At 41.0% G+C, this 24,723-nt stretch overlaps 2 protein-coding genes across 2 annotated transcripts in view; both read right to left on the bottom strand.

Moving 5' to 3' along the window:
* Positions 1–2,297: 2,297 nt before the first annotated feature.
* On the bottom strand, positions 2,298–10,617 carry lyrm2 (LYR motif containing 2). Its single transcript, XM_080192778.1, has 3 exons — positions 10,561–10,617; positions 5,063–5,203; positions 2,298–2,396 (listed from the first exon to the last, which is right to left on the bottom strand). The coding sequence occupies exons 1-3, from the start codon at positions 10,603–10,605 to the stop codon at positions 2,319–2,321; spliced, it is 264 nt and encodes an 87-aa protein (XP_080048904.1). The 5' UTR covers positions 10,606–10,617; the 3' UTR covers positions 2,298–2,318.
* A 3,448-nt stretch (positions 10,618–14,065) lies between these two features.
* mdn1 (midasin AAA ATPase 1) overlaps positions 14,066–24,723 on the bottom strand; it is a 187,776-nt gene continuing 177,118 nt past the window's right edge. The window contains exons 96-102 of the mRNA XM_080192761.1: positions 23,667–23,782; positions 20,195–20,369; positions 19,070–19,143; positions 17,631–17,745; positions 16,739–16,802; positions 15,073–15,215; positions 14,066–14,652 (exon numbers count right to left, since the gene is read on the bottom strand). Coding sequence (XP_080048887.1) covers positions 14,467–14,652; positions 15,073–15,215; positions 16,739–16,802; positions 17,631–17,745; positions 19,070–19,143; positions 20,195–20,369; positions 23,667–23,782 — 873 coding nt within the window. The 3' untranslated portion in view covers positions 14,066–14,466. The remainder of the gene's footprint in view (positions 14,653–15,072; positions 15,216–16,738; positions 16,803–17,630; positions 17,746–19,069; positions 19,144–20,194; positions 20,370–23,666; positions 23,783–24,723) is intronic.

Here is a 24,723-nt window from a genome sequence, read left to right as displayed (position 1 = left end):
GGACTTGTGAAAATAAGAAACTGAAAGAAATTAGTATTAATGAAGTATTCAATTAATTGCATTGAAGGTTGATGCATCCCATGGATCTGATAGCTACATCTCAGGTATTGATGGGGGTGGATTTTGAAATAGTGGATGCATTGATGGTATTCTTTCAAAATTCTAGCTTCTGGAAAGATTCCTGCAAACTGAAAAATAGTAAATGTAACCTCACTATTTACGAAGGGTGGGAGAGAAAAAAAAAACTACAAACCATGTTAGCTTAATGGCAATTGTAAAATGTTAGAATCTATTAAAAAGGATGTGATGACAACTAGTAAAAAAATGTGATTAGGTAGCGTCAACGTGGATTTATGAAAGGGAAGTCATGTTTCACAAACCTGTTAAATAGCTGTTTGGTAGTACAGAACTTGAGCATTGCTGAAAAAAGACATTTTGTTAAAACTTTTCATCTTGCATTCATTAGGACATTTGCAAGAACCCAATGTCAAGGGAAACATCTTTATACTGTATGAAATGACAGCTGATTGGCTGGCAAGTGGACTCTTGATTGGTACAGGCACTGCACCAGTTAGTAGTGACTGACAATTAACTGCCAAGGAAAAACTTGGATAAAATATATTTTTTTCAGCAATAAATTTGTTGGAAGTTCTTTTGAGAATGTTACTCGTAGCACAAGTAAAGGAGAACCAATGGATGTGACGTATTTGGATTTTGATAAGGTCCCACATGAACTAGTAAACAAAATTAGAGCACATGGGATTGGGGATAATATACAGATATGGATTAAGAATTGATTAACAGACAGAAAACAGAGTCAGAATACATAGGTCATTTTCAGAATGGCAGGCTGTTACTAGTGGGGTACCACAAGGATCATTGCTACGGTCACAGCTGTTCACAATCTATTTAAACAATTTGGATGCAGGGACCAAATATAATTCCAAATTTGCTTGTTACAAAACTAGGTGGGAATGAGAGTTGCAAGGAGGGTGCAATGAGGCTTCAAGGGGATTTGGATAGGCAAAGTAGTGGGTAAGTACGTGGCAGATATAATATGATGTGAATAAGTATGAATTATCACTCTGATAGAAAAAATCTGAAAGGCAGAGTGTTTCTTAAATGCTGAAATGTTGAGAAGTTTTGACATCCAAAGGGACCTGAGATAGTTTGCTGGTGTAGTAAGCAATTAGAAAGGCAAATGGTACACTGATCTTCACTGCAAGAGTTGAGTGCAGAAGTAAAGATGCCTTGCTGCAACTGCTGAAACTCCAGCTAGTGTAGTGTGTACAGTTTTGGTCCCTTTATCTAAGGAAGATATATTTGCCATGGAGGGAGTGCATCAGAGCTTCACCTGACTAATCCAAAGAACAGTACAGCACAGGAACAAACCTTCGGTCCACCAAGCCTGCGCTGATCACATTGTCCTTCCTAAATTAACCACCTGTATTCTTCTGTACCCCACTTGTTCATGTGCCTATCCAGATAAGTCTTAAATGTTGCTAATGTATCTGCCTCAACTACCTTATTTGGCAGTACAATCCAGGCCTCCACTACTCTCTGTATAAAGAAAAATTCACTCCGCACATCTCTACTGAACCTTTCCCCCCCTTACCTTGAACTTGTACTCCCTTTTAATTGTCATTTCTGCCCTGGGAAAAAGCTTCCAACTCTTCACCTTACCTCAATTTTATAAACTTCTATCAGGTCACCCCCGCCCTCAGCCTCCGTTTTCCAGAGAGAACTATTCCAGTTTATTCAATTTCTCCTCATAGCTAATACCCTCCATACCAGGCACAATCCTGGTAAACCTTTTCTGTACTCCCTCCAAAGCCACCTTCTGGTAGTGTGGCAGCCAGAATTGGACACAGTATTCCAAGTGTGGCTGGGATAGTAGGATTGTTTTTTGGAGAGAGAGAGATAGAGGAGACTTGGCCCTGAAGTTTTCAAGAATAAGACGTGATCTCACAAACTTACTAAATTCTTACAGGGCGTGACAGGGTAGATGTAGATAGGATGTTTCCGCTGGCTTGTGAGTCTAGAACAAGATGGCAGTTTCAGAATAAGGAGTAGGTAATTTAGGACTGATATGAGCATAATGAGTTCAACAGAAATAGGAGTAGCATAGTAAAGTGGCAATGAGAGAGATGATCAGCCACAATCCAATTGCATGGTGAAGCGGGCTCCATGGGCTGACTGGCCTACTCCTATGTTCCTGTAACCTTTCTTCAAGGTCAAAAGTACACGATCCAAACAGGACTCAGCAGAATCGTTGTTCAGGAAAATCTTAGCCAAAATCAAGGCACTGCTGCTGTATTTTATTTTGTTAATTGAAGCATTTTTTCTAACTCCTTAAGTTGCAGGTTTCCATGGGTGAACATCATTCGCACTACATCCTGTAGGGAATAATTAAGAAAGATTTAGTATGTGATCTGGCTAGATTTATAGGAACTTTACCCTAGTTATATATAGAGAGAGAGAGCTTTTAAAAGTACCATTACACACACCTAGAAGGAACTTGCATTAATGCACACCCTTTCATGCTTCCCAAAACATTCTGCAGCCAGCCAATTTACTTCTCAAATGCAACTGCTATTTAATTGGCAACCAATTTGTGAATAGGAAGACCCAATTAGGAAAGAGATAAGTGATTGGTTAATCTATCTTTGTGATCTCAAGGGATAAACAATGGACTGGACATCAGGAGAACTCTTAAAAACCCTACAGTGCAGAAAGAGGCCATTAGGTCCATCTCTCTCGCTCTTTTTCAAATAGCACAGTGGTCTTCAATGTTCACATGAATGGGCAGAACTCGCCATACTGTTTTAGTTGCAAGTTAACATTTACAGCATTCCCTTCTGTACTACACTGAAGTGTCAGACTATATCATGTGAAAAGCAAAATACTGTAGATTCTCAAAATCTGAAATAAAAACAGGAAACTCTGGAACCACTCTGCAGTAATCTGTGGAAAGAGAAAGAGTTAAGGGGCTGGATTTCCCCACTAGAGGTAGGAATCAGGCACTGGGATTAATCTGACTCCTGAGCGTCTGTCACTTGTCATTTCAATTCTCCACCATGTTCTTACCTTATCCTTTCTGTCCCTTCTAATGTTCCAATCAGGCTCAATGCAAGCTTGAGGAACAGCAACTCATCTTTCAGCTAAACACTGAGTTCAACAATTTTAGATCATAATTTCAGGCCCTACGCATTTCATTTTTTTATTGCTGGTTTAGTTCTCTCCACTTTCACTTGCTTACTTGGGAATCTAGAATGCACTGCCTGGAAAGGAAAGAGGCAGGAAACCTTACAAGCTTTAAAAAAAAAATTCAGTTGAGCACTTGAAACATTCAAGGATTTGGGACAAGTGCAGGAAAATAAGATTAGCTCGCTTTTAGTGGTAGTTATTGTTGGTGCAGACTCAATGGGCTGAAGGGCTTTTTCTACACTGTCTGACTCTGTAGGAAGTCTCTCAACATCAGGTTAAAGTCCAACAGATTTATTTGGAACCATGAGCTGTGGTTCTAATGAGTGAAGGAGCAGCGCTCTGAAAGCTTGTGATTCCAAATAAACTTGTTAGGACTTTAACCTGTTGCTGTGAGATTTCTTACTGTGCCCACCCCAGTCCAATGTCAGCATTGCCACCGTATGACTCTAAAGTTATTCAGTTCTGTTAACTTGGGATTCTTTGTCCAAAGATGTTGCTGCGTTCCAGCATTTTCTGCTTTTAGTTCAGATTTCCAGCATCTGCAATACTTAGCTTGTGCATACAAACTGGTCCAATTCACAAATTAAATCAAGACAGATAAGTAGAGGCAGATCAACAGCTACAAAATGTATTGGACCAAATATATATGAACACAGAACAATGGCAGATGAAATTTAATAGGGCTGAGGTGTCTAGCTGTGTACTTGGCCTAGTTGAGCACAGCATAACGTCCATTATAAGTTAATTGATCTTTTTAGAGGATTGTCCAGCATCTTGTCTGTTCTTCTTGGGGAATGGAAAGATCACCTCAAGACTGAGAACAAAAGGTCTGGTATGTTTCTTTAGTATTCTATTATTGTTCAGTTGATTTACTAGTGTTTCGCAAGTGTGATTTACACAGAGACAATCAAGATATTGGAGTGACATGGTTAGCACTTCTGCCTCACAACTCCAGGGACCCAGGTTCAATTCTGGCCTTGGGAGGCTGTCTGTGTGGAGTTTGCACATTCACCCCGTGCCTGCATGGGTTTCCTTTGGGTTCTCTGGTTTCCTCCAAACATGTGCAGGTTTGGAGGATTGACCATGTTAAATTGCCCCTTAGTGTCTGGGGGATTAGCAACGTAAATATGTGGGGTTATGCGGATAGGATCTGAGTGGGATTGTTATTAGTGCAAGCTCGATGGGCTAAATGGCTACCTTCTGCATTGTGGGGATTCTATGATTCTTCAATGATAATTATAAAACTTGAGCTGTTAAAACAACTGATTTGCCGTTTGAATGTCTTCTCTCCTCCTCCTCTCACATATGCAGTTGTGCTTTGCTATATTTCCAAAGCAACAATACATTACATTCTTAACATCTTTTTAGTCTGATTCTGAGACTTATCCAGTATTCTGCAGTAAAAGTGCACTGTGATTTCTAGTGAATGAAGTCTGACTAAAGAATCTATATCTTCACATATTTGTTGAGAAAACAATCCAAGTTTTAAATTATAAAGATAGATTGTTAAATGATAAAATGTTAATTTGGTAAATAAACTTGCATTTTCAAATTAAAATACGTTCATAACAAAATACAGCAAATTTTAAATACTGAAACTGATTCAGAGGTGACGGGTGTACGTAATATTTTGTCAGTAAAAGATATTTCACAGACTCTGGAGCATATTGATCATTTTGTAGTTTCACTTCTCCAATGTTTGATTACATTATCCAGTGAATATTTTTCTACTTAACTCTGACTTCTGTAATAGTATTCTTAGATTCTAGCGAGGAAGACCAAGGAAACAGAACACATTCGTTCCAAGTTACGTACACACTATAGCAGCCAGTTTGTTTACTCAGCACTGACTTACTTCATCTGTAGCATTTTTATTCCGTTTAAATTCTTCTCTTGCCCAATTCTTAAGATACTGTTTATCTCCTTCATTTGGAATCTGATAAATGACTCTTAAAATCTTCCTGTACAAACTCAGAACCTTCTGTCGATGCATGAACTGGAAAACAGATAACTCACATAATCGGACACCAACATTTGCAATGCTGAGCTAAAACAAAATAACACGCTTATTTCAAAGATGGTGTAAAATTCATCTTCCTGCAAAGATCCCCGAGGCACATTTTTCCATTTTAGACATCTACGCTAAGGACAAAACATGGACAATGTGTAGAGTAAAACTTGCTCTGCTCTAATGCACCAATAAGATTTGAATGCAACCTCAAAACAGCACCTTCATTGGATCATTTATATCAGAGGCCACTGCAACCATGATTATAAATCAACCAGCACAACAAAGACAGGCTTGGAATTTTAAGATGCCATCAGCCCATTAAATCATGGTGAGAAGCCATTCACCTCTCATGTCTGTGTTGTCTCTCTGCAAGAGAAACTCATCCAGTTCCATACCCCCATTTTTTTCCAGGCTGTCCTGCAAATTCTTCCTTTTTAAGGAACGATCCAATTGTTTCAACTGATTCTGCTACCACCATATTCTCAGGCAGTGCAGTCCAAATCCTAGCTACTCGATATGTACAAATGTTTGTTCTTGAGTTGCTATTGCTTCTTTTGCCAATTATCTTAAAGTAACATCCTCTGATTTTCAATCTTTTGCCAATCAGAAGTTTTTCTCTATCTCGTCTGCCCAGAACCTTCATGATTTTTGAGCACCTTTAATCAAACCTCGTCTTAATCTTCTCTCGTGGGGGGTGGGAGTCTCAGCTTCCCCAATCTATCTACATATATTGTTCCTCTGAAAAAAAAACTGTCCATTGAGCCTCATTCACCATGCCACATGCAGTAAAAATCTCTGCTATTTCTTCCTTGACTACTCACTGCATTCTACATAGGATGCCACTGGGGCTCAGGGCTTCTTCATGAATACTTTCTCATCTACAACTATCCTCTTTTGCCCTTTTATTCCCATCACATTTTTCTGTGAAAACTGAGGTGAAGTGCTGATAAATTATCCCTACCAATCCTATTCTTCTTCAAAAAGGAGCTTACTCACATTCCTTATTCATTCCATCAATCTACACTAAACTCAAATTGAGGTATCAGAGATTAAAGGGCCTTGGATCCATTCCAACCTTCTTGCTTATTATCTTACAAGCATTCACTTTAGCAACAATAAGACTCAAGTGCCAGAGGTATAAATTTAAACCCTGCATTTTTTTATTTGCTGAGGATTCCTTTATTCTTGTAGACTCAGGGATTGGACATTTGGAATTAAGCCATAGGAATTGCTAGATGAAAAAAGGCCAAAGTCCATCCAGTTTGCCTTTTAACAACCTGGTAGTTGCATGCAAAAAATGAAAATGGAATTGCTGATTTATCAAAGCCACCAATTAGCCAACGACAGATCCACACTCAAGGTGAGGAAATTCCAATAGTGAAGAGTTTAGGGAACAATATCTTCATAGAATGTGAAGTTTATTTTCCTTATCCAAATTTGCATCATGTTACCTGCTGCAGCACAAATTAGTAAAGGTGCAGAAGACCCACCAACTTAAAAGTAGAGATTTATAGCATGGAAACAGGCCTATGGGCTCCACCTGTTGTTGCCAACCAGGTTTTTTAACCATTAAGCTAGTCCCAATTGCCCGCATTTGGCCCATATCTCTCTATATCCATCTTACCCATGTAACTAACCATCTCAATGCTTTTTAAAAGACAAACCAGCCTCTAGCAGCTCATTCCAGACACTCATCACCCACTGTGATTAAAAAAAGATTGCCTGGATCCATTTGTATCTCTCCCCTTCTACCCTAAACTATGTCCTCTAGTTTTAGACTCCCCTACCTTAGGGTAGTAAGTCAACATCTTTTCCCCAATCTATGCCCCTCATTATTTTATAAACCTCTGTAAGATCACCCACACGCTCCACGGAAAAAAGTTCCAGTCTATTATAGCCCAGTCCTTATAACTCAAATCATCAAGTCCTGTAGTATCCTGGTAAAGTTTTTCTGCACTCTTTCGAATTTAAAAAATATCTTTTCTCTAATAGGATGACTAGTGGTGTGCCTGAGAGGTCAGTGTTGAGACCACAACTTTTCACAATATACATTAACAAATTGGAGGAAGGAACTGAAGGCACTATTGTTAAGTCTGCAGATGATAAGTAAAAGTTTACTTATTAGTCACAAGTAAGGATTTGATTAACACTACAATGAAGTTACTGTGAAATACCCCTAGTCGCCACAGTCCAGCGGCTGTTTGGGTCAATGCACCTAACCAGCACATCGTTCAGAATGTGGGAGGAAACACAGGAAGAATGTGCAAACTGCACACAGTGATCCAAGCTGGGAATTGAACCCCAGGTCCCTGGTGCTGTTGAGGCAGCAGCGCTAACATTGTGCCACCATGCCACATGATACAAAGATCTGTAGATGGACAGGTCATACCAAGGAAGCAGGGAGCTGCAGAAGGACTTGAACAGGTCAGGAGAATGAGTAAAGACGTAGCAGATGGAATACAATGTGGAACAGTATGAGGTTATGCACTTTGAAAGGAGGAATGGAGGCATAGACTATTTTCTGAATGGGAAAATGCTTAGGAAATCAGAAACACAAAAGGGACTTGGGAGTCATTTTTCAAGATTATCTTAAGGTTAATATGCAAGTTCAGTTGGCAGTTAAGAAGGCAAATGCAAGTATTCATGTCAAGAAGCCTAGAATATGAGCAGGGATGTACTTCTGAGGCTGTGTAAGGCTCTGGTCAGACCTTATTTGGAGCACTGTGAGCAGTTTTGGGCCCTTTATCTAAGGATGGATGTGCTGGCCTCAGAAAGTGTCCAGAGGAGATTCACAAGAATGATCCCTGGAATGAAGAGCTTGTCGTATGAGGAATGGTTGAGGATTCCGGGTCTAGAGTTTAGAAGGATGAGGGGGGATCTTACTGAAACTTAGACAATACTGCGAGACCTGGATAGGGTGGATGTGGAGAGGACGTTTCCGCTAATAGGAAAACTAGAACCAGAAGGCACAACCTCAGGCTAAACGGACGATTCTTTAAAACACATGAGGAGGAATTTCTTCAGCCAGAGAGTAATGAATTTATGGAACTCTTTGCCGCAGAACGCTGTGGAGGCCAGGTCCATAAGTGTCTTTAAGACAGATAGGTAGGTTCTTGATTAATAAGGGGATCAGGGGTTGTGAGGAAAAGGCAGGAGAATGGGGATGAAAAAAAAATCAACCATGATTGAATGGCGGAGCAGACTCGATGAGCTGACTGGCTTAATTCTGCTCCTACATCTTATGGAGACCAGAACTGTACACAGTATTCCAAGTGTAACCTTATCAATGTCTTGTACAACTTCGACAAGATGTTCCAACTCCTGTATTCAATGTTCTAACCAATGAAGCCAAGCATGTCAAATGCCTTCTTCACCACTCTCTCCACTCATGCTGGGGCCTCAGTTATTTACCATTTATATAGATGACCTGCAGGAGGGAACCGAGTGTAGGGTGTCGAAATTTGCTGATGACACCAAAATTGGTGGAAAGGCAAATTGTGCGGAGGGTGGGGAGAGTCTACAGAAGGATCTAGATAGGCTGGGCGAATGGGCCAGGAAATGGCAAATGGAATTTAATGCTGGCAAGTGCGAGGTAGTCCACTTTGGTAGGAATAATGGTAGGAAGGATTATTACTTACGTGGAGAAAAACTGCAGCAGGCGACGGTGCAGAGGGACCTCGGGGTCCTTGTGCATGAGTCGCAAAAACCCAGCTTGCAGGTGGTCAGGAAGGCGAATGGGATGCTGGCCTTCATCGCGAGGGGGATTGAATATAAAAGTAGGGAGGTCTTGCTGCGGCTGTATAGGGCATTGGTGAGGCCGCAGCTGGAGTACTGTGTGCAGTTTTGGGCGCCGTACTTACGCAAGGATATTTTAGCCTTGGAGGGAGTGCAGAGGAGGTTTACTAGGCTGATGCCGGAGTTGAGGGGGTTGAGCTATGAGGAGAGGCTGAATAGATTAGGCTTGTACTTGTTAGAGTTTAGAAGAATGAGGGGAGATCTCATTGAGACGTATAAGATGATGAATGGGATGGATAGGATAGAGGTGGACTCTTCCTGCTCAGAAAAGACAGTAGGACTAGGGGGCATAGCCTCAAGATAAAGGGGGGGGGTGGTTTAGAACGGAGTTGAGGAGGAACTTCTTCACTCAAAGGGTGGTGAATCTCTGGAATTCTCTGCCCGTTGAAGTGGTGGAGGCTGCCTCGCTAAATATTTTTAAGACGCGGGTTGATGGGTTTTTGATGAGAGAGGGGATTAAGGGTTATGGGGAGAGGGCGGGAATGTGGAACTGAGCCACGACAAATCAGCCATGATCTTATTGAATGGCGGGGCAAGCTCGAAGGGCTAGTTGGCCTACTCCTGCTCCTATTTCTTATGTTCTTATGACTCCACTATGAACCTGTACCCCTAGATCTCTTTGTTCTATAACCCTCCTCAATACCTACCATTAACTGAGTAAGTCCTGGCGTGGTTTGATCTACCAAAATGCATCACTTCACATCTAAATTAAACTCCATCTGCCATTCATCAGCCCACTGGCCCAATTGATCAAGCTCTTGTTGCAATCCAAGATAACTTTCTTCACTGTCCACTATACCACCAATCTTGGTGTCAGCTGCAAACTTACTAACCATGCCTCCTAAATTCTCATCCAAATAGTTATAAATGATAAATAACAGTGGACCCAGCACGGGTCCGAGGCACACGGCTGGTCACAGGCCTCCAGTTTGACAAACAATCTTCTACAACCACCTCTGTCTTCTGTCATCAAGTCAATTTTGTATCCAATTGGCTATCTCACCCTGTATCCCATGAGTTTTAGCCTAATGCAACAACCTACCATGTGGTACCTTGTCAATGGCCTGGCACATTAACTGCCCTGTTCTCATCTACCTTTCTGGTTACCCCTTCAAAAAACCCGAATTCCTGAGATGTGCACTGCACAAAGTGCACAATAAAATGCGTGTAAAAGGCAGAGTCCCAAATAACTTAATAGTTAGAATAACTTAGTCAAAACATAAACCCAGATTCTTACTGTCCTGTTTAATGTTATCTGCAGCATTGCTCTGCTGGCTGTTAAATTTTGTTAAGAGACAGCAAAGAATTAATAAAACGGGCGAAATGTCAGGCTCGGCAAAAGAAGAATATGAGAATAAAAGCCTTGAAGGTGCAGCAAGAATAGGACAGGAGGACAAAATTCTGGGAGCACACGCAGCAAGCAGCTGGGTGTCTGTGAGGAAAGAGGCTGCAGCCTCTTGTGTTCTCGCGGGCTGGGCACACGCTCCCATTGTGATGTAATGGGTTAGAACGCTGGGTGAACGGCCGCGCGACCCGGACTCTCTGACCTGTTTAAAGCTCAACACTCCCGCAGGTAACCTGCCCGCCGCCATCTTCCTGCACAGCGCCCGTCGCACACTGATGAGCTCACAGGCAGGGATTGATGGGTGTGGCTGAATGTTCCCAGGCGGCGAATGGTCACTGAAATGTTGGATAATCTGTTTTTAGGCTCTTCATCATTCACTCTGGCAGAGGCAAATTACTGCAATGTGGAATTCGAAACAAAGTGCTGGAAAATTTCAGCAGGTCCGTTAACATTTCAGAACCCTACAGTGCAGGAGCCCATTCAGCCCATCGAGTCTGCACGGACCACAATCCTACCCCAGCCCCGATCCTCCTGACACTAAAGGGCAATTTAGCATGACCAGTCAGCTCATGTTTAGTGTGGGAAGAAACTGCAGCACCCAGCAGAAACCATGCAGATTGCACAGTGACCCAAGCTGGGAATTGAACCCATGTCCCTGTTGCTGTGATGATGTGGGTATGCCGGCGTTGGACTGGCGTAAACATAGTGAAAAGTCTGACAACACCAGGCTTTAGTCCAACCTATTTATTTGATAATATACTCACAAGCTTTCGGGGTTAGCCCCTTCGTCAGGTGAATGGAGAGTTCTGTCTGAGGCCAGAACTCTCCATTCACCTGACGAAGGGGCTAACCCCGAAAGCTCGTGAGTATATTATCAAATAAATAGGTTGGACTAAAACCTGGTGTTGTCACCCTGTTGCTGTGAGGCAGCAGTGCTCACCACTGTACCACTCTGTGGAGTTAACGTTTGGAGTCAGGCTGATCCTGATGGCTAGAAACATTGGCTTTATTCTCTCTCAGTAAGAAGTCTCACAACACCAGGTTAAAGTCGAACAGGTTTATTAGGTAGCAAAAGCCACTAGCTTTCGGAGTGTTGGCTGTCCCTTCTCTCTCCACAGATACCATCGGACCTGCTGAGTTTCTTCAGCATTTTCTGTTATTTGGTCTAGGTTTGCCACTTGTCTCAAATCACATCTGCATTTTTGCACCATTCAAAACCAGACTGGGGGCAGGGGGAGGGGGGAGGAAGACAGTGCCATTCAACTATTACCATCATTCATTATTAAACTTATTAGCACAAAGAGCTGTGTTGCTTCCTGTTGCACAACAGCTTTGATAGTTCAGCTAAAAAGTGCAAAATATAAAATCAGAGTAGACAACGTTCTGTCAGTTTGCAAACAACTGCGAAGTATGTGTTTTTCCACCTCAACAATAGCTGCCACAAAATCTAGTGATCTCTGTGCTATGAATTTTGCCCCTCCTGATTCTTAATTTGTTACACCAACCATGGGGGAATCCCTGTAAAGGTAGGAATGCCAAAAGGTTGCTGTAAGTTGAATATAAAAGTAGGGAGGTCTTGCTGCAGCTGTATAGGGCATTGGTGAGGCCGCAGCTGGAGTACTGTGTGCAGTTTTGGGCGCCGCACCTGCGCAAGGATATTTTGGCCCTGGAGGGAGTGCAGAGGAGGTTTACTAGGCTGTTACCGGAGTTGAGGGGATTGAGCTATGAGGAGAGGCTGAATAAACTAGGCTTGTACTCGTTAGAGTTTAGAAGAATGAGGGGAGATCTCATTGAGACGTATAAGATGATGAATGGGATGGATAGGATAGAGGTGGAGAGACTCTTCCCACTCAAAAAAGACAGTAGGACTAGGGGGCACAGCCTCAAGATAAAGGGGAGGCGGTTTAGAACGGAGTTGAGGAGGAACTTCTTCACTCAAAGGGTGGTGAATCTCTGGAATTCTCTGCCCGTTGAAGTGGTGGAGGCTGCCTCGCTAAATATTTTTAAGAAGCGGGTTGATGGGTTCTTGATAAGAGAGGGGATTAAGGGTTATGGGGAGAGGGCGGGAAAGTGGAACTGAGCCACAACAGATCAGCCATGATCTTATTGAATGGCGGGGCAGGCTCGAAGGGCTAGATGGCCTACTCCTGCTCCTATTTCTTATGTTCTTATGTTCTAAGTTTCAGTGATGACCATGAAAGTTGGCAGTTTTACTGTCAATTGCAATAGAGCAAAACAGAAGGTAGTAATAAAGTAGCTGGAGAAAAGCCCCAGACGAGTTGAGAGAATATCTGTACAGTTAAATATGCTCCAATTGGTTCACTGTTGCAGATGGAAATGAATTAGAAATCACTGATTTGACATGAAATTTTGCATTAATAGCTATGTTCTAAAACTCCTTACAGAAAGTATGACTGCATGCTTACCATGCTTAATGACATTATTGTTGTTGGTTGCTAGGGATTCCCTGTAGCTGTACATTTATATTTAAATTGTATTCATAAAAAAAATCAGAATGGATAGGCAAGGTAAATGGCCCAAAAAAAATCAATTCGGCTTAATTGTTTAGAACCAAATATAAAGTTGCATCTGCAACATTCTCGAGTGACAATAAGATCAATACTCATGATATTCTATCAGCATAGCTGAGAAGCTAGTTCCCTTATCTCTAAACTTTTATGAAACACCTTAAGTATTTATTTTAAAATTCAACTAGGCCATAGTGCAAAGCAACACATGTTCCTCCTTTAATGCTCGTGAAACATTCCAACTCTAAACCTTACCACCTGAAAGATAAATAAGAACATAAGAAATAGGAGCAGGAGTAAGCCATCTGGCCCTTCGAGCCTGCCCCGCCATTCAATAAGATCATGGCTGATCTGTCGTGGCTCAGTTCCACATTCCCGCCCTCTCCCCATAACCCTTAATCCCCTCTCTTATCAAAAACCCATCAACCCGCTTCTTAAAAATATTTAGCGAGGTAGCCTCCACCACTTCAACGGGCAGAGAATTCCAGAGATTCACCATGCTGAATAATGATGGTGTATTTAGAAATGGTGCTATTTGAAGGATCAACACCAAGATGGAAGTTTTGCTTGGTGTGCCTTGCAGTCTTTCCCTCTTGAAATTTTGTGCATCTCTACATCCAGCATTTCAAGAACTGCAAAAACTCCTTTGAGAAGAGCTGGGAAAAAAAAAATGGCCATAAAACCCCCAATTTTCAGCTGCAAGCTGATGTCAAACAAGAATGATGTTTGACTTCTACACATGACCACAATTTTAATTGCAAGGTTGCATCTCTTCTCTGTTGCGCAGGATTAGCGTTTTAAAAGGAGAGGATGATCTTCATCTTTCCAGTCAAAGCAGCCAGAGTGCTCTGGGAACTAAATTGAAACACCTCAACTAGGTGAGTGTTCTCCATTGTGTTTCCTCTTTCCCCTGATTTGTTGCAAACTGCTATTAAGATGTTCTCCACTGCATGGTTCCTCAACCCTCTCACACACACTCTCCTCCCCAGCACCCCCTCCCTTCAACACACTGGTATTTTAAATGAAATATCAGGACATAATTCTAGATGAGTCTACAAATTTCTTAAAGAATGCCATTTGAAGTTTCTGGTCCCAAGGTCCAAAACTCTTCCTAACTCTAAAATGGATATGGCATTTAAAGAACCAACATCTGTCTATAAAAAGCAAATAGCAGCAAGCCTTTAGTAACTGATTTATTGACCTACAAAAAAGATACAAAGAATACAATTCCAAGTATGAAGCTATCTCCAAACAACACACTAAAGCTTTCATTTGCAACAAATATGCATATGTTACAAAACAACAACAACTGACACTCAAACCTCTGACAGGTTCTCACATTAGTATAATAAACTGTGCCTTTGGCACAAACCACCATGAACACAGTGGTACGGTTCTCAATGTGAATAGAACATTTCACATTATAAACTCAGTCTCATCATATTTTCAGTCACAGAACAAAGGTTTCTCTTGCTGGCTAATCTGCATTAAAAGTACATTAAATATTACAGCTTGTGCAATGATTTGCAATACCGATGGACAACATAGCAACATGCATCAACTCTCTGCATTCCACTGTGTTAAAGATCAGTTGCTGTCACCAGTTCAAACCACTGCCTGAGAGCATCGCTGAGCGTCTCAGGGAGGGCATTCACATTTCTTAAAATTATATAGAACGGGAATGGGAATTCTTCCATATATGATTTAATTTCGGGACTTTCTCCTTGATCCTTGAATATAGGGACTTTAATGTCCAGAATGGAATCCTAAAAGTGCAAACAAAAACAAAGAGTTAGAAGACTAACAAAGTTAGAAGAGCAGGTGTGTAACCTTCAATGCTCCCTCAGTATCTCAGCTAATGTTATAAAACTAACATCTGCCTTACTGGCTACAATAATGGTACACTTTAATGCACAAATATATTCTCATCAGTAAGCAGCATTAAACATCTAATAGTAGGCTAATTTTCTTCATTCATTCAACTGTACAATCTTACAGGTTTTCAACCATATGCACTTTTCTCTGCTCCCCCCCTTTCTCATTTAGAAATGGTGTAAAATGTTTTCATGGTTACAGAATTGTAGAAATTACATCACAAAGCCATTCAATTCATTACACTGTTCTGGTGAAAGTTCAACTTCAATTGAAGCTACTCTACTTTATTCCAATACTTCATTATCACTTACCTTAGAGTCTGGATTGTCCAGCACAACAAAGATAACAAAAATATTGCTGTGTCGAGCAGCTTCAACTGCAGCTGTAACTCGCTCTTTCCCCTCCAAGAACAGACCTCGTCCATCAGACACTATCAATAGTAACTGTGCTGTTTCTACAAAAAAAATTAACATTTCCATTATGGTCTTTGTTTCACCTGCTTAGTTTGCATATAAAAAGCAAATTAATCTTCCTTTAAAATTTTGCACCAGTTTAAAACATGTGCATAAAATGTCATTTGCTTTTTGCCTCACCAGCCATTAAAATACCATATGAAAATAGTTTGTCAAGTGGAGAACACAATCCCATCACTGCCAGAATACTGAACAAAATACTTTCTCTCACGTGCCATTTAAACAATGCAGGGCATCTAGTGTTGTGTGACAGAGGGAAAGCTCCTTCTGAAGCCCTACTGAGAAATTCAACACTTCATTTTACAGCTACAGATTTCAGGAAGATTAGGATCTCCTTTCATTCAATTTCAGAAATGGATCATCAGCATATTAATGCTCAATTTGTTTGCCCTACCATTTTCAGGGCAGATAGGAAAATCAGTGTGCAAATTACAAATCAAAAAACTTCATGGCAGAACTAACTTCAACTTTAATAATGGTGTTCTTGATTCAAGAGAAGACAATGATATGCAGCAACACCTGTACAATTAATTTGAATCAAAATATTTGTGTATTAACTAATACCCTTCAATTCTAATATCTTCACTTGTACAGGAAAATGCACAAAAAAAGTTTGGAATAATTTCTCTCACTGCCTTTTCCAAAAATGCCTTACAAGCACTTCACAAGTGATATTGGAGACCTATTGCTGCAAGAATTGTTAATCACACAGGCACAGTACTGTTAAGAGATCAGAAGGAGGCCACTTGGCCCATCAGATCTGCACCAGCTCTCCAAATGACCAACTGATTTGAGCACAATTCTCCTGCGTTCTTCCTGTAATCTTGCAAATTCTTCCTCCAGTAACAGTCCAATTCTCTTCTGAAGGCTTCAATTGAAGCTGTTTCCCTTATGCTTTGAGACAGAACACTCCAGAATGTAACCACTGTGGAGTGGCATGGTGACACCATGGTTGGCACTGCTGCCTCACAGCATCTGGGACCCAGGTTCAATTCCAGCCTCAAGTCACTGTCTGTATGGAGTTTGCATGCGTTTCCTTTGGGTACTCCAGTTTCCTCTCACAGTCCAAAGGTTAGACTGATTGGCCATGATAAATTAACCCTATTATTCTGCTAATTCCCATAATACATGAGGGATAACGGGAATAGGGTCTGGGTAGGATTGTGGTTGGTGCAGACTCCATGGGCTGAATGAACTCCTTCTGCACCGTAGGGATTCTATTCTATGAACCACTTGCTGTGTGAAAGTGTGTTTTCTTGTATCACTTATTTCTTTTGAAATCCATGTCCTCTCCTTCGCAAATCGTTTACCGTTGCGAGTTTATCCCTATCTACCGTCCATTGTGACATTTAATCCTTCTGCATGGTCTGCACTGCAAGTGTATAATTTCACTCTGTTGTATCTTTCACTTATTTAAAAAGCAACATTATTGAAGCCAACATAAAGGTTTAGAAAGTTTCTTGAATGTGGACAGCAAGTAATAAAACTGATGTAAAACTCTGACCTGGTCTTCCCTGCTGGGAATGGTGCTGAGCTGCAACAAACATGTTGGCTGCAGATTCCAGAAACTGCAAAGATACACAGAAGTTGTAAGTCAGAATTAGTGGCATTAGGTCATCCTTCGCTTAATCCAACAAGGTAAAGTGGAAGAAGAAATGATCTGGATCTAATGGGACAGTGTGTTTTGAGCTTGCTTCTCATACAATCCACTTATTTTTCCTCAAAGGAAGTCTCTTCTGACAAGAAGTATAAAGGCAGTCATTCAAACTGTTGTTTGATTTACTAAATCAGATCATCTGATTTGTAAAATACTTCATGATTCACACAACTGCTGATTCAATGTGCTGAAACGAAATAATTTGTAAACAGCACAGTCTATTCTTTCCCCTCTTTATTCATTTGCGGCACGTGGGTGTCGCTGGTAATGGCAACTTTTGTTGTCCATCCCTAATTTCTCTGAGTGGCTTGCTAGGTAGGCCATTTCCGACTCAATAAAGAATCAAACACATTGCTGTGGGTCTGGAGTCAGATGTAGGCCAGACTGAAATTAGCTTTCAATTCCAGATTTATTAGTTGAATTTAAATTTCACCAACTGCTATGATGGGATTTGAATCCACGTCCTCAGAATATTAGTCTGAGTCTCTGGATTATAGTTCAGTGAGATTACCACAATGCCAACATCTCCCTCAGCCATCAATTTCTCCTAAAGTCTTGGCTGTAGACAAAAATCCTCACCTGAACAGCTGTAAGAGCAGCATAAATAAGCACTACTTCACCATTCCATAACCCAAGTAGACTATGCTACACCCTTTTCAGAAAATTTATACATTCACACACACATTTGATTTGCACACATTGCTTCTTCCAAACACTTACTGTTAATATCAGCACCAACCTGAGCTATCTTTGTTTTCTTCTGCTGGAACTGACAGCTCCTTAATATTCTCGCTCCGGACTGATCACTGAATTGCTCATGGAATGGATGCAGCAATTGGACGTTCTCTCCAAAGCTGAAAATTGAAGACATGACTGGATGATCAGAATGTTAACAGAAGGGCATTGAGCATATGCATGGAAATTTGATGGCCAGCTTTGGGAAGATAACAACCATCATGCCAGAACTTGTCAAGCAACAAGTTATGAAAATGCTGGGAGATATGCTAAGTATATTTTACAAATAGCTCTTCAGACCCAGAATCATCACCTGAACAGCTGTGCTGAAAATCGTAAGATATCAGAAAATGGGACGAAATTCAACAGCAGTCTATAATTTACAGGTGTACATACAACCTCATGTTGAACCTCGGGCAAGAGTTTCCACTAGGCTATGCTGTTACTTCTGACATAAGTCATCCGATAATTGGCCAAATTGCAAAATGTTGGGAAAATTCAAAATGCAAAAGTTCTTTTTTGGTGGTTTAAAAAATGTCATCCTGGGAACCAACCCCACCCACAGCACTGGTCATGTCCCCAGATCCAAATAATCACCACAAGTTGTTTCCACTAATCATGCCTGCTAGAATCCATACAGAAACTGCTGAAGCAACTTTGAAGGTGCTTTTAAAATTTTGATGCAAGGGCACCAAGAGGCACCTTATAAAAAGCATTATTTGATTTGGTAAAACAGCACACTACTGTATGCCAAAGAAGCCAGTAAATGGCTCTTTAAAATGGTAATTTTCAGTTGTTTAAGATCATCTTACTCATAGATGGTGGTCTATATATTGTGATAAACCCATTTTTCAATTGTACTAATAAACATACTCGAGTTGCCACTCAAAATACATCAAAGAATACCTACTAATGCATGATTATAGTGGTTCACAAACTGTTTTACAGTTGTGTTTTTGTAGATTTTTAAGCAGAGTTAGTGGCCACATTGCCAATTACACCCAAAGCAGAAACTCAAAGTCAACTCCAAACGCAAGTTGCAGGCTTCTACATTTTATACATAAATATTTCTCTCAACTTTTTCCCCCCAAAAATCAGAGACTTAATGCAGAACATGACTGTTAGATTCTTGAGACTACAGAAAATAGTTTAAAATTATAACGTTAGAATGCTCCAAACAGTACAGGGAGGATCAGTAATGCTATTTGACCAGGGATAAAACATTGTAGATACTTCACTGCAACGTTGTATTAAACATGTCCTCAAAAAGGTCCACTTAATCTCTACCATTTTCTAATTTGAATGGGAGGTTATTGACCTGAAATATTAACTTAATCTTGAGACTGTTGCCCAACCGGTAATTTCTGTTTTTGATGTCCTTATGAAGGTTACAAGCACAAGTGACTGTTAGTATTAGCCAGCTTGTTTTTATTTTATACTCACCTACACACAGCAACCTGTCCAACCTCCAGAAGTGAGAGTGCATTCCCAATTACAGCCAATGATTCAAAGGCTAGCTACAAAAGAAACAAAAGCACAGGGCATGTTAGGATAAAACTGAGCTATCCTACAAAGCTCAAGAGTCATATGAACGCGAAACGTTAGCTCTCTTTCTTTCTCTACGGATACTGTCAGACCTGAACTGCTGAGTCTTTCCAATACTTATTGTTTACATTTCGAATAGCCTTTGCTGGGCCATGCTCCGTGGCACTCTGGTGATTATAACTCAGACAGAGATGGTTGCTTATGTGACTACAGTGAATGATCCAACAGCCTTTGTGATTATGGCGAATAACATTTGAACACCAACTTATCTTGACAGCCACACATTTACTTTCCAGACATTCACTGCATAGCCACCAGGAGTGGGAACCCTGGTTGATTTTGCATCCACCTAGTCTTGAATCTAACATTATCACATTTATTTCATCCCTAGACATGAGTTAATAATTCAACACAAACCAGAGATCAAATCTGAGACTTTCCTAGCAGGGTGCCTCAATATTATCCTGGCTACTTAGCCAGGTATGAGTAACAGATTGTTAGTCTACAAACTATAAATATTAGATAAAAGCAAATTACTGCAGATGCTGGAATCTGAAACCAAAAGAGAAAATGCTGGAAAATCTCAGCTTTGACAAAGGGTCACTTGGACTCGAAACATCAGCTCTGTTCCCTCCTTACAGATGCTGCCAGACCTGCTGAGATTTTTCAGCATTTTCTCTTTTGGAAACAATAATTATTATGTTACCTTCTTCCTTTGACAGAACATCCAAAGTAACTGCTTTACCAAAGATGGGAGCAATATTTAAATGTATGGAGGCAGTTTCAAACGGGCCAAGAAATGTGCTTTAAATTAATGAGGCAGGTCTATCTACTTGAAGGAACAGTGTATATCAATGTGCATGTTTACAGTCAAGTAGAATGGGTAGAAGGCAGTGTGTCTAGGTTTAATAAACAACAAATTTAAAATACCTACTACAATAGGCTACGGACCACTTAAGTTTATTCAACTCAAGCATTCCAGGGCAACTGTGCAATCCCAAATCTAATTTTTAAAAACCATACCTGTTTGGAATGATTGTCAACCATACTAGAAGAATCATCGATTGCCAGACAAATCTGGTATTGTCGTTTGCTTGGCTTTGTTCTGCGAAGCCAGATTTTGTCTTTACGGAACTGGCTCGCTATGTAGGGAATCACCTTGCGCATGTTTAATCGCTTTCCCGTTCGATAATCACCTCTGTACACAAATACATGCAAGAAGGGGAAAACAGAAATTTTTTTAAACTGCTCAGAAGTACTTTTCCAAGAAATGTTAATACAATAACAAAAAAAATACATACTTACAGAAAAAAGGTTAACCTATCTTTCTCCAGAACAAGGGAACTCTTTGACGTGCAAAGTCTTCAATAGTTACCAGATGTCTTAGGTATCTACGTCTCTGTTATACCACATAAATTAACTAAGATCTAATGATCTCTACGGTATCAGTTTCAACTTTCTTGGCATTAATTTTATTTTGGTGTCAAGTTGGGGGACTCTCCATATGTCCAGCAGTAGTGACATCATTTAGCATATTAAACAGCACTCACATTAAAGTATTCTCTCAGACAGCAAAGCAGAAAGTAAAAATGGACTAAGATTCACTTCTTATAAATTTGAGGGAGCAAAATAAAGTTTCGCATTTCAGCTTTTTGTGTATATACTCCACAAGCAAATACAGACAACTATAAACTAAGGAATGACCATAATGGGAACATTTTACATTACAAATACACAAAATTAGTTTTCCTGGGTCAGAGTTTGTTCAGTATTAGTACACCATTAAAAACCCATTTCACTGTTAAGTATAAATGTTTTCGAGGGTTTTTCCAACATAAAAGGGGAAGGGTAGTGAGGGTATGGAATGCTCTGCCAAGCACGGTGGTGGAAGCAGGCACGCTGGAGTTGTTTAAGAGTTACTTAGACAGGCACATGAGTGGGTTGGAGATGGGAGAATATAGGAGATTGTTTTAATTAAGGTTCATTAGCATTGGGACATCCCTGGTAATGTATAAGGATGTGGAATGATACTAATGTTTTTCTCTTTTAATTCACAGGTTTTAAGTCGGTCCGCCTTGTTGTCCAATGAGGGGCATGCATGCGATGGGTCGTATAAGGGCTGCTGTTGGAGTCAGGCCTAGTACTACATGTTGTTAGTGTACGCTTAAACTGGACCAGATGCTGGGCAACACGACAGCTCAGTGACTATCACGGTTTGTTGTGCAGACACATGGATTTGGGCCAGTGTTTGTGGGAGTTTGCACTTTCTCCCTGTGCTTGCGTGGGTTTTCTCCGGGTGCTCTGGTTTCCTCCCACACCCCAAAGATGTGCTATTAGGCTGATTGGAGGTAATAAATTGTCCCTAAATTAGTTTTCCCTCAATGTGGAATGCCATAAGCATAGATGAGGGTCATGGGTGGAGGGGGGGGACTGGTAATGTTAAAATGGCAGCGCAGGCTCGTTGGGCCGAAGGGCCTGTTTCCCGGGCTGTTTTTGTTCTTTGTTAGTCAGTTAGTGATATCTAAAGATTGCTGTCATTGGGGACTTCAAGTTTTTAGGTGTCCAGATCACCAACAACCTGTCCTGGTTCCCCCCATGCTGACACTATAGTTAAAGAAAGCCCATCAACGCCTCTACTTTCTCAGAAGACTAAGGAAATTTGGCATGTCAACTAAGACTCTCACCAACTTTTACAGGTGTATTATAGAAAGCATTCTTTCTGGTTGCATCACAGCTTGGTCTGGCACCAGCTCTGCCCAAGACCACAAGAAGCTCAAAAGGTTGTGAATGTAGCCCAATCTATCATGCAAACCAGCCTCCCATCCACTGACACTGTCTACACTTACTGCTGCCTCGGCAAAGCAGCCAGCATAATTAAGGACTCAAGGCACCCCGACATTGTCTCTTCCACCTTCTTCCATTAGGAAAAAGATACAAAAGTCTGAGGTCACATGACAACTGACTCAAGAACAGCTTCTTTCCTGCTGCTGTCAGACTTTTGACTGGACCCATCTTGCATTATACTGACCTTTCTCTACCCGCTAGCTATGACTGTAACACTACATACTGCATTCTCTCATTTCCTTCTCTATGAACAGTACATTTTGTCAGCATAGTGCGCAAGAAACAATACTTTTCACTGTATGTTAATACATGTGACAATAAGGAGGAGCTTGGAACCACTGGCAACGATTTCTGGATTTCCGTGTTTCACTGCACACGTGCAGATGCCAGATATTGCATTCAATTTCAAAAGGATAATAACAGCAAGTGCTGAATATTTTTCTGTCATTGCAATCGCAAAATCTGGACCAATTCATTACACAAAATGCTTTCTCCAATTGGACAGAGCACTCAGTGCTCACTGAATGAATTAACATGGAGGGGTAGCAGTAAATACAAGTCCAGGCCCAGAGTGCAATAACAGTAGTGGTTAAAAAGTTAAAACTAATGGGAGCTATTTATACCATTTCAGTTGATTAAATTGGTGGAAAGAATGAATTCTCTACATGGAACATCATTGCCCCTTGTCTCTTTTTTAATGAAATGTTCTCTAGTGGCAGTGATAGTGACACTAGCATTTAAGCAACGGAAGCTCCATTCTGGCTTTACCATCAGGGATGAGAGCAATTCAAGGCAAAGAGGTCTTAAATTTATGACAGGGAATCATGAACATATTTCTATACTATGCAGTGTAATATTTCATAGAATGCCTACAGTGCAGAAGGAGGTAATTCAGCCCATCAAATCTGCACCGACTCCAACATAGCATCTTACCCAGGCCCTATCCAGTAATCTCACATATTTACCCCAATAATTCTCCCAACCTTATCATCTTGGTACACTAAGGGACAATTTAGCATGACTAATCCACCTGCCCTGCACATCTTTGGAGTATGGAAGGAAACTGGAGCACCCAAAGGAAACCCATGCAGACACGGGGAAAACATGCAAACTCCGTACAGACAGTTACCTGGGGCCGGAATTGAATCCAGGTCCCCGTGAGGCAGCAGTGCTAACCACTGTGCCACCCTTTATTCAAATCTACTGACTTGAGTCTGGGATAGGACAAAATAAAAAGGTGAGTGTGGGCCATGCACACTGTGCAGGGGTGGGTGGGGGGTTGTCAATCAACAATTTTCACGTGGATCCTCACCAGCCCCAACTTCAACAATCACTTAAAAACATTGCCACTGCATAATCTGGGTAACTAAAACCAACACCTTATTTCAAAGTTAAAAAGAGCAATGCTAGCAACTGTGCCACCGTGCTGCCCAGTTATGGAGCATACTCCACATTTGTTTTGTTGCTTGAAAAACCAGAAGAAAAAACCAAGTACAATTACAGAACAGAATGGTTTCTAATTGGACGATTTGTAATCTTAATCTGCTCATCATCAGTTGATGTTGATTCCAGAGGGTTCATTGATCAGGGGAAAAAAAATGCACTCACGTACCACTCATTATAGAAAACAAACAAGGATGAGTGCACTGACCTGAGTTTAGCTGCCTGGGTGGGTTCTAGTATAAGACGAAGCTGTTCACACAGTTGCTGGGATAGTGGAGCTGTCAGTGCCTGATACTGCTGCCACATCTCAGCAGCAGCTCTCTCCTGGTATAAAACACAGCACCAAAGAAAAATAGGAAAATGTCAAAGACACAAAAAAGAAAATTAGATTAGCAATTACATTCCCAGTATTGGCAGGCAAAGGTTTGTCTGTTCTACAAAATTGTAGCTGTTGTGTGGTTACAATCAAATCAATCAAGGGTGGGATTTTCTGGCCACGCTGCCCCGAAACCAGAAAACCTTGCCCGAAGTCAACAGACTTTCCCACACTCCACGCCCCACCCACTCCAATTCCTGTCGCGGGCAGTGCAGGAAAATTCATCTCGCGAGTGCCCCAAGGAGCGTTAGCTCAAGAGTTCTCCATGATATTCCAACCCAGCAGCCACCAACAACCACACCGCCCCCCACCCCCTATCAAAGCAATCATACAAAACATCCCACCGGAAAGCAGGATATGTTTCAGATTTGAAGATGGACACTTTGCTTCTGTTCCCCGGTATATATTCCCATTGAAGTTCATTAAAATTGATTAATTAAAACTGCACGGTAAAAAATTCCAGCAGTTCAAAACATTTTTAATGGGAATTTACATCTTTATGCTTTGCTGCAGTGCTCCAGTCAAACTGTTAGGGAATATATCAGTTCAATCTTAAAACAAAAGAGAAAAGTAACGCAGCGGGTTTAAAACCTTTTTGAAAATAGCACTGAAGACGACAACTTGTGCTAAATTAATTTATTTTGGGCAGTCCTGTTCACATTTCTCCTGTACCCTTCCTCTTCTGAGTGCGGGAACTTATTTTGGGTTCAGCATAATGAGCTCCAGCATCTCCCAGCCTCATTTCAAAGTGCCCAATAACATACCCATCAATAGGCTCACATCAATTGGAGTCAGTGTGATAGGCCCACTGCTGTTTACATCCAACAAATCAAACCCTCTCTTTATATGTTGGCCGAGAGCAATTAATTTGGCATAAAGGGTTTCAAAT

The sequence above is a fragment of the Carcharhinus amblyrhynchos genome, chromosome 7, assembly GCF_965287045.1.
Source record: "Carcharhinus amblyrhynchos chromosome 7, sCarAmb.v2.hapA, whole genome shotgun sequence".
Taxonomy (NCBI): Eukaryota; Metazoa; Chordata; class Chondrichthyes; order Carcharhiniformes; family Carcharhinidae; genus Carcharhinus; species Carcharhinus amblyrhynchos.
Note: the sequence above shows the minus strand (reverse complement) of the source record. Positions and strands in the feature narration are given on the sequence as shown.

Bases quoted from the DNA above. Each gene is read 5' to 3' on its own strand.
- lyrm2 (XM_080192778.1), bottom strand. From the start codon at position 10,605: ATGGCGGCGGGCAGGTTACCTGCGGGAGTGTTGAGCTTTAAACAG. The intron at 5,204-10,560 runs GTCAGAGAGTCC...TCTGTTTTCCAG, and splicing joins GAGTGTTGAGCTTTAAACAG to TTCATGCATCGACAGAAGGT. The intron at 2,397-5,062 runs GTAAGTCAGTGC...TATTCCCTACAG, and splicing joins ATAAAAATGCTACAGATGAA to GATGTAGTGCGAATGATGTT.